The following is a 13,876-nucleotide window of genomic DNA, read 5'->3' as shown; positions in this document are numbered from 1 at the left end:
AAACTTATAGGACTACAAACCCTGTTGGCTCTGTCCTCTAATGCTCAGTGTAATCCATTGAGTGTGTGCGCTAAACTCTTCGGAGAATATTTTACTGAATTTTGCTCCCCCAAAGGAGTAGTGGGTGCCAAGAACTAGTTGAGGCTAACTCTCAAGCAGTTGAGATCCCTGTGCCAGGATCAGAGCGATGGTTTGATTCCCAATAAAACATTCAGGAAAATGTCAACCTTAAGAAAGCTTTCCACCCCCCTGTTTAAAAGCTGTATCTCAGGAACCCTTTGGTCAAATTACCCCAAATTTGGTTCACTAACCCTAGCCAGAGAGTCCTCATGAGCAGGATCCTAGTTTTCCATGATTAAAAAAACCAAAATTCTCCAATAAAAAAGCATAAAAATCCATGTTTTACCATGATTAAATGAAATGCTGAACTTCAGTTTCCCTAGCCACAATATATGTAGGTATCAGTTGAACACAATGTTTTATTGATATATTTACAATTTTTAAACAATTCCGAAGCCTACCAGTGCCATCAATCATAATAAAATTAATAGAATTGCTCTCCGGCCGCCCAGCTCTGAAGGCAGCACCGCCAGCAGCAGTAGTGGAGAAGTAAGGGTGGTAATACCATACTATGCTACCCTTAGTTCTGTGCTTGCTGGTGGTGGCACTGTCTTCAGAGCTGGGTGCCCGGCCAGCAGCTGCCGTTCTCCACTCTGCCTTCAGGGCGGCCAGAGAGCGGTGGCTGCTGGCCAAGTGTCCAGCTCTGAACGCAGCGCTGCCACCAGCAGCTTCTCACGTACCCTTCCCCCTCTTGCCATGGGGGTGTGCTCGCTAGTTTGAGAACCTTTGGAATAAGTGACACTGGTACTTTCAGTAAAATTTAGTTAATATATGTTTTTATTTTTTCACAAAATGTAAAAACTAAAGGTTCCCTGTAAAAATGCAAATTCTGTGTTTTCCCATGGCAAACGGATTTCTAGGATCTCTGCTCACGAGGCATACCAGATTTCAAGTCAGTCTGAGTAACCATGCAGATTTTAGAGCACTTAGAAAAGTTCAGCTTTTGAATGGAAAGCTAAAGTAGACCAGGTGGGGCACTACAATAGAACTGTGTATTAATTGTGTATATGATTGGATTCTACAAAGTGTATCTCATTTACATATCATAAAGTGTTTTAGGGCTGAGGACTGGTCTGATTAGACTTGATGAGCATAACAGATGCTGTAAGATGTACGTTTAGTTTATTACTCTTTAGCTGTTGCGCTGTTTCACTTTAAGGTCCAGGTTAGAAGAGAAAAATCTTAATATTTTAACTGATTATATTTGTAATTGGATATGTTTTGTGTATGTGTATTGCACATACACATCTCATCCTAAATAGTACAAGTCAGTTTAATAGTATGATAGCCCTAAACAAGACATGTTTGTGAAACTGGAACTATTCTCAGGACATCTCACACAGTAATATAAAGAGGGGACCACCACCACAGTAGTTGGCCTTACATGATTTATATTGGGTTAATGTTCTGAGTAAGAGAAATAGAAACACTATGCTCCCCCTGGAGCTATAGAGTAGACAGAGTCATGGGCAGACAGTTACATTACCAGATTTCTCAGCCTTTAGTAGGTGGAAAAGATGTCTTGCAACTCTTTCTAAATATGACCAAGCTTATACTCAAATATACTATTTCTGGGCGAGCAGATTCCAATCTGCCTTCATTGCCTATGAACTTGACCCTCATGACAGTGTTCTGGATTAATGTAAGTTGTACGGTGGTCCTGAAATGGAGAGGCTCTATGAAAATTCAAATTTTCTTCTCTGCCACACAGGCCTAAATTGTGACTAGCACCTTGTACTTCAGCGTGGGTTTTTGGCAACTAATAGGTAGGGTGGTGCATAGCTGTGATAAGTTCTAGCTGGCCTCCACCCCATATAGAAGCAGCTATCCAGGGCTTATGAGTGACTTTTTGTCCCAAGTAGCAAAAGCCTGGCTCACGGGGGCAAGGTCCACATTTCAGACGGATCATAGTCTCTCTGCTAGTTGCAGATTGGGTGTGGGGAGGAGAATAATTTCTAGCTGTTTATGCTGTCTGGGAGCAGAAACAGTATCATGTGACTTAGGTAATCAGTTATACACTGTGAATAACACAGCTGAATTTGAGCAGTTACTTTGCAGCCTGTAGATTGAAACTTGCTTTCAATACACAAAATAAATGAACAGTTTTACAAGTCTGATAATATTTGTTTGCAAACAATTTAGAAATTTAAAGGGCTAAATTTGCAACACATGATCTTCACAAGGAATAATTTAGTCTACCGTGTTGGAAGTTCTTTAGCACTATATTAGCTTTTGGTAACATACATGCTTTTAAAATAGCATGGAGGTTCTAACAATTTACAGCCAAAACATTCAAAAATAAGTTTAGTGTATGTCCTCAACTCCTGGACGTTGGTCTTTTGTAAAATCTGGCTTATGGTTTAAAAGTATTATCATTCAGTTATGCTAAAATGAGGTACAATGTAATACGTAACACGGTGCACTGACCAGAGACTTCTGCAATAACTGGTCATAATAGGATACCTTTGAATTTTCTTAATTTTTTTTCAATCTGTCTCTTTACATTCCTTTAAAATAAATATATTAAAAATATAAAAATTATATAGATATATATATTTTAAGAAAATTCTTCATAGAGATAAATGTTGGAGCTCTTAGTCTGTCAGACATATTTTTATTTTACCGAGTTCTTAAAGCTATTTTAGACTAATGAGAATCTGGAGACTCCTTTAAAATGTATTTTCTAATAGATAGTAAATGACTCCTATAAAAATAGCTTTTCCAAAATACATATGGATACTAATTTGTCCGAATGACCTAAAGAATCAGCACAAAGCTATGTTTGAAATATTGGCTTGCAAAATAGCATCTGGGAAAAAAAACTTTTAAAAAAGGTAAAATTAATTCCTGTCCCATTGCAAACTCCACAAAAAACCCAACACTGGGCAGAACACTATTCCTATAGTTTGACCAAGTTTTTATAGATGTGTAAACCTGGTAATTGGAGTCTGTAATGGAAAGATTGGCACAACCTAGGCACCAGATAGCAAGGCTCAAATAAATGGTAAAGTAACAACACTGGAGAAATGCCTGCGCATACAACTTAGCACTTTCTGTATAGTTGTATGCTCATTAAGTTTGTTTCAAGGTCATTGAAGAGTGCTATGACATGATTTCTCTATAGGAAGATAATCCAAGATGGATCTAGATGGTGGTTAGAGGTAACAAGTTTTGCCATATTTCAAGAACATAGATTATTGATAGTACATCTGGAGACCCACACAGCAAGGTGCCAGGGAAAAGAATTAAGTGAGGAACTTTCTATGTACATCAATTCCTACCAAGGAGAGCAGAGACTCTTGAGCAAACAACCAGGAAGCTGTTCACTTTTAGGACTGACTATAAATGGGAACATTGTTATTAACATAGAAAATTACTATTACCAACTTCTGACCTTCATATATAATATAAACTTGCTTGGTCTCTACTAGCAGAGCTTCCCACAAGAGAATCTACACAGGTATTAGAGTAAACTCTACCCTTTAAATAAAGAGTAATTGGATTTAAAAAGGGGTTGAGAAGAGCTGTGGCTACTGTCCTAAGAGGTGTCAAGTAGTGGACTAGGGCTCCATCCTGATTTGAAGAATATAGTTACCTATTATTCCCTTAGTTTTTGGAACTTGTGCTGGCTTACAAAGTGCTGTATTATATAAATGTACATGAATATAAAATGAAGATAATTACAATGTCTGATAATTACCAAAGCTCTTCAGCTAAAAAAAAAAAATGTTGAAAGCCAAACTCAGAGGGATGGATATTTAAATAAAACTACAAAAATATCAATTGTTTTCTTCTTCAGGGGAAGATTTTGCTGTTGTGCAGCAGGAAATCATTATGATGAAAGACTGTAAGCATTCAAACATAGTTGCTTATTTTGGCAGCTATCTCAGGTACAATTTTTGTTTCTTTTGCTCATTTCAAAAATGCTGTAGTGCTACCTCTCTGAAAAGGAATGATCCATAGCAAAACATCATTTATATCTTTTAATTTGTATCAAATTACATCTTCAAATGACGTTTACATGGAGGAAACTAGACTTTGCCAAAAAAAAATCCGTGGCTATTTGATGATAGGAAATTCTGAGGAAAAATTGAGGAGGAGGTGATTCTCTTGCATTTGGAACAGTAGTTCTAACATAAGTATTAATCACGGACATTATTATATTGTGGTACATAGAAAACTGAAACTTAACATTTCTGAAGGCCTCTAATGTTTGTATTTTGGGGTTCTCTGATATCTGAAGGTGATGCGTATTTCAGTTCTGTATTTTATTTTCATCCTGTCCTTTGATAGCACAGTTTTTAACATATTTAGAGGTCTTGACTCTGTCACTTGTTAATAAATTGTAGTCAATTGCTTGACCACACTTGGCTTCATTATGAAGCCTATTCAAGTGACCAGCCAGTAGCAGTCAGGATTATTGTTATATATAGTACAGGAAAAAGGTTCAATACTATACCAGTCTCCAGAAAGCTGCATCATGCAGCATTGTTACATTGACCTTATGCAGATGTGCTCCCAAAGTTACACATCTCAGCTGTTAGTATTTATAAGATGATTTTATAAATTACACATCTCTTTACATGTCATTAAAATCCAACTCATCAGCTTGTCCCAATTCCTTAAATTATTGTTCTGTTCCTTTCCTTATCTTTGTTTTGGATACTAGCATTGGTCTGTGAGAATAGCTCCCTACCTATTGATGTAGTATGTCCTGGTCCTGACAGCTTTCCTATCTACTTAAGCCAAAGTTTACTTCTGCTAATGCAAGGTGTTATGGAATACTTAGCAAAAGTAATTAGGGTTATAATAAAGATATTATTATATCAGTTGGCCTTTTCTGGGGCTCAGTTCAGGAGTCTCCTTAATCTCTGCTGCTGTCTCCCACCCTCCTTTCCTCTTTACTGCCCAGAGATTGAGAGACCCAGCTTCCTTCTCATTTGGACTTCTTCTATTTATAGGCCTGGTCTGCACTAGGAAATAAGGTCACTATAACTATATTGCTTAGGGGTGTGAAAAATCCACACTACTGAGAGATGCAGTTAAACTGACCTAACCTCTGATGTAGACAGCGCTCTATCGACGCTAGAATTCTCCCATTGACCTAGCTACTGCCTCTCGGAGATGGATTGCCTACGTTGACCGGAGAAGCCCTCCCGTTGGCATAGCTAGTGTCTTTGCTACAGTGGCGCAGGTGCAGTGGTGCCACTGCAGCATTTTAAGGGTAGACAGGCCCATAGAAACTAACCAGCTCCTCCTCCAGCTGAGACTTCTCTTTATTTGGACCTGGCCCACCCTTCAGATGCAACCAGATGTGATAATTGGCCTCTTAGGTCCATATTCATAGATTCTAGGACTGGAAGGGACCTCGAGAGGTCATCGAGTCCAGTCCCCTGCCCGCATGGCAGGACCAAATACTGTCTAGACCATCCCTGATAGACATTTATCTAACCTACTCTTAAATATCTCCAGAGATGGAGATTCCACAACCTCCCTAGGCAATTTATTCCAGTGTTTAACCACCCTGACAGTTAGGAACTTTTTCCTAATGTCCAACCTAGACCTCCCTTGCTGCAGTTTAAGCCCATTGCTTCTTGTTCTATCCTCAGAGGCTAAGGTGAACAAGTTTTCTCCCTCCTCCTTATGACACCCTTTTAGATACCTGAAAACTGCTATCATGTCCCCTCTCAGTCTTCTCTTTTCCAAACTAAACAAACCCAATTCTTTCAGCCTTCCTTCATAGGTCATGTTCTCAAGACCTTTAATCATTCTTGTTGCTCTTCTCTGGACCCTTTTCACCACCTATGTGGGGGTGGCCGCATCATTGTGGGGTTTTCTCTGAACAAGACTCTTGAAGTATAACTTTTTTTCTTATGCTGTTTTTGTATATGTAAGTTTTCCAAAAAATAAGTGGTCAGGGCAAACTTTTGAAATACAGTTATAAAAAGGGTTTGATTATGATGCAGGTAAAGTAATGCCTATTTGTTTTCAGTTGTAATGAAAAGTCCATGCTAGAAACGATGTCCCTACATTTAGAAACTGGATAGAAAATCTTGTCAGTACTTTATTAATGTAGTCGTTTCTAAATGTTTGCTTGATTCAATTTTGATAAGTGTATGTGCATATTACAATAGCGTGTGTATATGCTGCCTGCTGTCCAAGATGGACAAGCTTCAGTCTCTCACTAATGACAGATTTTTTTTTTTTTTTTTTTTTTGGTATCTAAAATGGTCATGAGTTTAAAGTCTGTTATCTCCTGGCCCTACACGGCTAGAAACAGACTTTAAAGCTTAACAATAAAATGTCATTACTATCTTATTAGAGAGAGACAAGGTGGGTGAGGTAATATCTTTTGTTGGTCCAGTAAAAGATATTACCTTGCCCACCTTGTGTCTCTAATATCCTGGGACCAACGTGGCTACTACAACATTGCATTACTATTTTATGTAATTTTGAGGCTTATGTGGGTCCCCTATGAATGTTCTATATACTGCCTCACTCTCCCTAAGGAGAGTACATGTAGGAGCCTGACCCTGCAAACTCTTGATCTGATGGATGAGGGTTTCAGGATCATATCCTAGGTATAGGCAGTGGGTTTAAAATGAACAAAAGGAAATATTTCTTCACATAACACAGTCAACCTGTGGAACTCTTTGCTAGAGGATGTTGTGAAGGCCAAGACTATAACAGGATTCAAAAAAGAACTAGATAAGTTCATGGCGGATAGGTCCATCAATGGCTATTAGCCAGGATGGACAGGGATGGAAAACCATACTCTGAAGTGTCCCTAGCCTCTGTTTGCCAGAAGCTGGGAATGAGCGGCAAGGTATGGATCACTGGATGATTACCTTTTCTGTCCATTCCCTCTGAAGCACCTGGCATTGGCCAGTGTTGGAAGACAGGATACTGGGCTAGATGGATCTTTGGTCTGACCCAGTATGGCTGTTCTTAGGTATGAAAGGGCCAAAGAAGACAAGCATCACCCTAAAGACAGAGTTAAGATTGTTGGGGTGTTTTAACTGTGAATGTTGTCCATACTTTCAAATATAATATAATAATAATATATGGAGATATACCTGTCTCATAGAACTGGAAGGGACCCCGAAAGGTCATCATGTCCAGCCCCCTGCCTTCACTAGCAGGACCAAGTACTGATTTTGCCCCAAGTTCCTAAGTTGCCCCCTCAAGGATTGAACTCACAACCCTGGGTTTAGTAGGCCAGTGCTCAAACCACTGAGCTATCTCTCCCCCCTTTTTTAAAAAAAAATTATATTTAATTATTATATAATTATCCATCAATTGATTATTATTTATTAATTTATACACACACACACACACACACACACACACACACACACACACACACACACAAAATTTAACCTTAACTACAAATATAAATTTAACCTTAACTATGAATTGTTTGGGTTTCTGTTGCTTGTTGGTCTCTTTTTTAAAAATAAATAAATAAATAAATAAATTACAGCATTTTTGTAAGGTGGTTTTTAATCCTTAAATTACTGTGGTGTGCTTTCAACCTTTAACTCCGTTTTAACAAAACATTTTGTCTGGGAATATATTTAACTGTTGGGAGCTGCTGCCAGACAGACTACCTGTGAGAAGGTAGAGTAAGCAGACGATCTTGTGATTTGTCAAGAGAAAGGGTTAGAGTCCTATGCAGGAGAAGGCAAGAGAAACTGGTAGAGGTTGAGTGGCTTAGAAAAGGATGTAGGAGGGGAAGGTCGGAATAGAGAGGTTTAGCACCAAAATGAAAGAAGAACAATTTCAGTATTTGAATACTTTCTTCTAATTTGTTTTTTGGAAGTGTTTTATCCTTGATTTTTTCATTCAGGAAACAAAGTTAGTATGTTATCACAATTCTATCCTCTCTCCTTGTCCTCATGTTTGTCATTTTATTAATCTGTGCTATAGTAATTAAAACAGACCTATCTAGAAAAGGTAACTGTCACACTGGAGAGACTCATGACCGTGAGCGCCTACCTCCGAGCAGACTGTCAAAAACAGTGCTGACACCCCAAACTGGTGGTATGTTCTATAATTAGATTTTGCCAAATCAGTAACAAGTATGATCTCCTGGATCACTGTACTAGTCTTATCATGGAGTCACAGATAGACCCCTTGGGCTCTCCTGTCTATCTTGTCACCCAAGCAATCTGGACAATTACACCAAAAATCTCTCACTATTCAGGTTGCTTCCAGTCCCAAGAGACAAGTACTTACCCCAGATCAGTTGATACCCTAGATCTTGCACCAAAGATAATGCTGGTAGCCAATCCTATAATAAACTGTCTAAAGGTTTATTCATTAAGAAAAAGAAATGTTATTTATAGGTTAAAGCAAGCAAGCATATATACACAAATGAATTACCGTGTCTGATTCGTAAAGATGACAGAGATGTAGTAATCTGTCAATTCAAAATGTCTTTCAGGGAGGACCTAGGGGTAACCCCTGGGTATCTCTGCCTTAGTTTATTGTCTCTGGCCCTGTGAGAGTGCAAACAGCAAAGAGATGACAAATTTCCTTGTAACCCTGTTTTATCTTTTATATTTGGCCTTCTGGTCTATGGGAAGAGCTCCCTTGCACATAGCATTTCCAAAGTGTTATAGGGTCATTCACCAATCCTTGTATTGTCATGTTTCTTAATGGTCTATTTAATCTTGACAGACCTCCTTAATGGGCAGGGGGAGGAGAGGTTGTTGATCCCTGTGCTTGGGTTCACAAGTTCAGAGCAAACATTTTCAAAGTTTTAAAGCAAATCTTGCGTATTTCTTTATAGAGTGGAATACAGACATTACAAGTGAGATTAATGCATGCAGCAATTTACAAACATTTAATAGAGCCTAAACATTAAATACATTATTATAAGAATAATATCTATTTTGAACAAAACTAACATACAGGTGGGCTGGTTTGGTTTCCAGCTGTGAGTTTGTCAGTTCTTAGCTAATGCTTATGGCCTTAGCTAGAGCGGGCACTGGCTTAGCAACAACTCAGTAACTAGTTGGTGTACTGAACACACTTATTAACAATTCTTTACTTGTACTCTGTGGGGGATGAACCCACTCAGTCAGTTACGGCTCAGGGCATTACTGTCTTAGGATAGGATGAATCAGAATTTTATAGCTCTTTTTATACTTGGGTTCATTTGATTCAATCAGTTTTATTGATAGAGAAAAGAGCACTTCTCTGCATTTTAAATTGTCATTCACTGAAGATACGTATTCTTTTTCACTTTCATTTCTGATAGTGATTGTGATGGACGTTACATTGCTTTGTGTTTCTAAAGTGTACCATATTAGACTTGTGTCTTCCATAACACTTCTAAAAATAATTTTAATAAATTTTTTAAAAGTTACATTATCAGTGGAAAAAAATAAAAAAACCCGAAGCTCTGTTGTTTTAGTGTTCAAATTTTCTCCAATTGTGTCTTCTGTAAAGTAAGCCTTTGTGAGAACTAGCTGATCATTCCATTCTTCTGGTTATAGAGTGGGGAAACCCTTGGGTAGTGATTAGCTGTTATCCTGCCAGTCCGATCGAGGGAGTGGTAGTAACCCAGGGTTTGCATTCTCTCAACTGTTACCATAGAAAGCAAATTAGCCAGTGAGTAGGAAATTAATTTCCCTTGGTATTCAATTCTTAGGCATTTTAAAGCGCACACGTGCTTCATTCTTATTGTTCACATTAATGCAATAAATTGGGGGAAGTTCTTGGATGTTTGTTTAAAGTGCGTATTTTTAGTATCAGATATCACAGATACTTTCTGTTTTCATTTGTACTTGCATAATATGTAGGCTTGTTATATTCTGTTGCTTAATGTTTAAGACTTTTGAATTATCTTTAATAGGCCAAGTTGTAAATATGGAAGGCTAATGAATGCTTTTACTTTTTAGGCGAGATAAGCTATGGATTTGCATGGAGTTTTGTGGAGGTGGTTCTCTACAGGATATTTATCATGGTAAGCCATCACTGTGCATCTGTGAAAGCTAAATATAACTTGTTAGACCAATGTATAGTTACAGTATTTACAGGGTTAAAAATGAAAATGTTTAAATGGTCAGCATTGTTTACCTGTGTCTTAGGATCTAATATATATTATAATCATTTAATGACAATTTTAACTTGTTTAAGGACAAATAGCAGTTTACATATTAGAAAAGTACCAGTTTGCCAAAACAAACAAAATTTACTATATATTTTTAAAGAAGGGCTGGTAAGAGAGAAATAACTTGTGTGTTTTGATATACTACTCCCTTGTTTCTTTAATTTTACAATATTTCTAATGTAAAAAATAAAATGAAGAACATGCTTCCAGTCATGCAGTTTTAGCATATATCCACTTTTCTTCCAAGTTCATATGAGCTTGGCTTTACTATATTACACACTATTACCTGTTGATAGCCGGTATAATGGGCCTATTGTCATGAATGGTGTTGCTTGCATAGAGAGATTGTCATGTATATTGATATTTGTATTAGAATAGTGCTTAGAGGCTCTAAACAGGAATCAGGGCTTCATGCTGGGGCTGTACAGATGCAAAATACAAAGATAATCCCTGCTTCAAACAGGTTACAAAATATGGTTTAAGATTAGATGCAACAGGTGGGCAAAACAGTTAGAAGCTGGGAGGGGAACGATAAGGTAGCAGTGAAATGCGCAGTCCTCTGAAAACACCACATATTGTTGCAAAAGTGAAAGGTTTCACTGATGGACAAGAGTACAGCCCAGTTAAAAAAGGGTCTTAGCTGAATGTGGAATGTTAATTGCTAGCTTTATTTGCATTACATTAGTTAAATCTATCGCTAAGGCTGTAAAAAAGTTGATGTTTTTGGTTCAAAAATTGTTGCCACAGTTTGTTAAAGCTGTGGTTCAAGGCATGAAGACTACCTTCCAAAGTAGGGCAGCAGCACAGAAAATATGACTCATGTCCTGCTTGGCTCTCAAAGGCCAGCATGATGGCGGGGTGCCTGGGGCAAATATGAGCGAGTGGTGCAATCTGGCACACAGGGTCACAATGCCACTGACATTTGTGGTAACTGTGTAAAAGGTAAAAGTTGTAGTTTCTGCAAGAAAATTGCAGCCCGTAATTTTCTTACAGCCCTATCTATCACACAATGGCAAGAATACATTAGTTGATAGAAATACATATTTTTGTTAGAACAGGCTTTGAAAAATGTTAGGATAATGGAAATCTAAGAACAAGGATTTTATCACTCTGGCACTAGGACCTGCGTGAAAGGGACAATATTCCAGACGAAATGGGTAACAAATGGGGATTTAATTGCAGCCCTGAAACAATCTTTCCAGATAAAGGTCCACCCTAGGAACCTTCAAGCCACCAACATCTAAATTGCAAAAACTTCTGTTGGAATTATTATTTATGCTGGCTATTACCACGACACTAGTTTAACTATAAATTCCTTTATTAACTCCAAAGGTCAAATAGGTATTTATATAATTGCTCTAAACATGATTACAATGCCTAAATAATAAGCAATTTACTACATCCAAACAGTAACAGAACATTGATAAGTATTTGCTCAAGATACTTACAAACAGGCTAAACTAAGAGGTGCTTAGACCTATATTAGTCGGCTCCAATTTGGTCATACAGTTTCTAGCAATGAACCCTTTTAAGAGTTTACTTTTTTATATCCTTTAACAGACAAGTGATGTCATTGCCAATTACTGTCTTCAGCTAAAACCCGTTTGAGACAGTTCACCCTTATTTTTCAGTCTTAATCCAGATAAGATTTACAACCTCCTATCTTCCCAAGGCCTTTCTTCCCCTCCTCGTTGACCCAACAGTTTTTCCATTGCACCTGGGTTCACATAGGGTTTAACACTGGTATGCGGGGTGGGAAGGTTTATGCAGGGTCGCTTTAAGACAGATTTTTTTGCCTTATTTAAAACCATCTGCAGTCATCCCTATCAGTCAGAAGCCGCCTTTTTAGAAAATTTCCCTTATCTTGTTAGTTAATCTTTGAACCAGGCATCCTCCCTACTACATTCCTTCTGGCCTTATAACTCATTATTTTCAAGGCCTGTCTTCTACTTGCTAGTGAGGGCCTTTCTTTACAACACATGTATATTAATCAAACTTAAGCTAACTCTAATTCTTTAATTTCATATTTATCCCACAATTTCCCACCCAGTAGCTTCATCTTCTGCACTGGAAGAGCAAAACAGCATACAGACTTTCAGGTTTATCTCATCATAACAGTAATCAAGCTGAAGGATCATTTTACATGCACAGATCATTATAATGACCCAAGAAGTTACGAGTGGCCAAGTCAGTCCTTGGCATTTCTGCTAACATTGAGAAGAGCATTAATCGCGATGATAGTTTTTGTGATGTGAAAGACCTGCTCACCAGGAAATGAGCTCATTTCACATAAGTGGCTGAACAGATGTCCTGTAGTAATGCTTTCCTGTCACTACTGATTTTGGCTTCAACCCTACTATTTAGAGTAGAAGACTCTGTACTCATTTAACTAATTTCCAAGCTGTGTCTCAGTCCAATCAGACCTCGGGCCTCAACAATTAAATCCTCCGGTTACATCTACACTACAGTTAAACACCCACTGCTGACTCATGTCAGCTGACTTGGGCCCATGGGGCTCGAGCTAAGCGACTGTTCAGTTGCAGTGTAGATGTTTGGGCTTGGACTGGAGCCCAGGCTCTGGGACTCTATCCCCTTATGGGGTCTCAGAGTCTGGGCTCCCACCCACGCCCAAACATTTACACTGCAGTTAAATAGCCCCTTAGCCTGAGCCCTGCAAGCCCAAGTCAGCTGTCACAGGCAGCAGCAGGTATTTAGTTCCAGTGTAGCCATACCCTAAGGCAGGGGTTTCAAACTCAATTTACCTTAGGGCCAGGGCCAGTCCTCAAATCCTCCCAGCGGGCCAATAATGTCACTGAAGATGGTGTTCAGAAAAGAAAACGTTTATATTGTATTTTTTATTTCGAATTTGTTAGAAATAATAAAACTGTCATGCAACTTTATACAGTTCTTCGCCTGCCAGAGAGTTTTTAGTGTTTGCCAGACACCTGGCAACGCTTCAGTTCTGTCAGTTTGTTGATGTTTGGCCTCAGTGATAGAGCAGTTGAAACCTTCAGGATTGCAGCAAGGTGTGCAGCAGATACTTGTATTCAGTATTTTGACTCGTTTATATTAATTGTGGAAAAAAGTGATGCTGACTCTGCCTGGCAACTAATGATGTTGCCTCCATGGCTGACTCTGCCTGGCGACTAGTGATGGTGTCTCTGTCCCTCTCCCCCAGCCAATGGGAGCTGCGGGGAGCAGTGCCTGCAACAGACATTGCCGGCAGTGTGGCTGCATGTCTCTCTCGTCCACGGGCCACAGTGGGGAGGTTCTCGGGCCGGGACTTTGAGACCCTTGATCTACCCTACAATTTTTAGCCTGGCAGCCTGAACCCTGTGAGCCCGAGTCAGTTGACCTGGGCTCTGAGACTTGGTGCCGCTGTTTTTCTTTTGCAATGTAGGTGTACCCTAAGAGGTAACACCAAAGGATTTCAGTATACTCTAGTTCCCTGGTAATTAGATTTCTCAAAGTACCCATGAATTCTTAGAAAAATTGGTGTCATTTAGATATCCAGATTGACCTGATTCCAGAACTCCATGCTTCCAAAATGTAACTCCTATTTTATTTCAAGATCCTCAGGAAAGGGAAGACAGATTTAGATTTGATCTCAAGTTTCATATTGCAAGGTTGTGTTTT

General features: G+C 38.7%; 1 protein-coding gene across 2 annotated transcripts in view; it reads left to right on the top strand.

Annotated features, from left to right (window-relative positions):
• Positions 1-13,876, top strand: part of MAP4K3 (mitogen-activated protein kinase kinase kinase kinase 3) — a 114,441-nt gene that overhangs the window by 1,754 nt on the left and 98,811 nt on the right. For both annotated transcript variants that reach the window (XM_026653159.1, XM_026653158.1), the window contains exons 2-3: positions 3,920-4,010; positions 10,029-10,093. In XM_026653159.1, the coding sequence (XP_026508944.1) occupies positions 3,955-4,010; positions 10,029-10,093 (121 nt within the window). In that variant the 5' untranslated portion in view covers positions 3,920-3,954. The remainder of the gene's footprint in view (positions 1-3,919; positions 4,011-10,028; positions 10,094-13,876) is intronic.

This window comes from Terrapene carolina, unplaced genomic scaffold (assembly GCF_002925995.2).
Source record: "Terrapene carolina triunguis isolate 2854851 unplaced genomic scaffold, T_m_triunguis-2.0 Scaffold132, whole genome shotgun sequence".
Taxonomy (NCBI): Eukaryota; Metazoa; Chordata; order Testudines; family Emydidae; genus Terrapene; species Terrapene triunguis.
The sequence above is the reverse complement of the archived record's forward strand: the minus strand, read 5'-3'. Positions and strand labels throughout refer to the sequence as shown.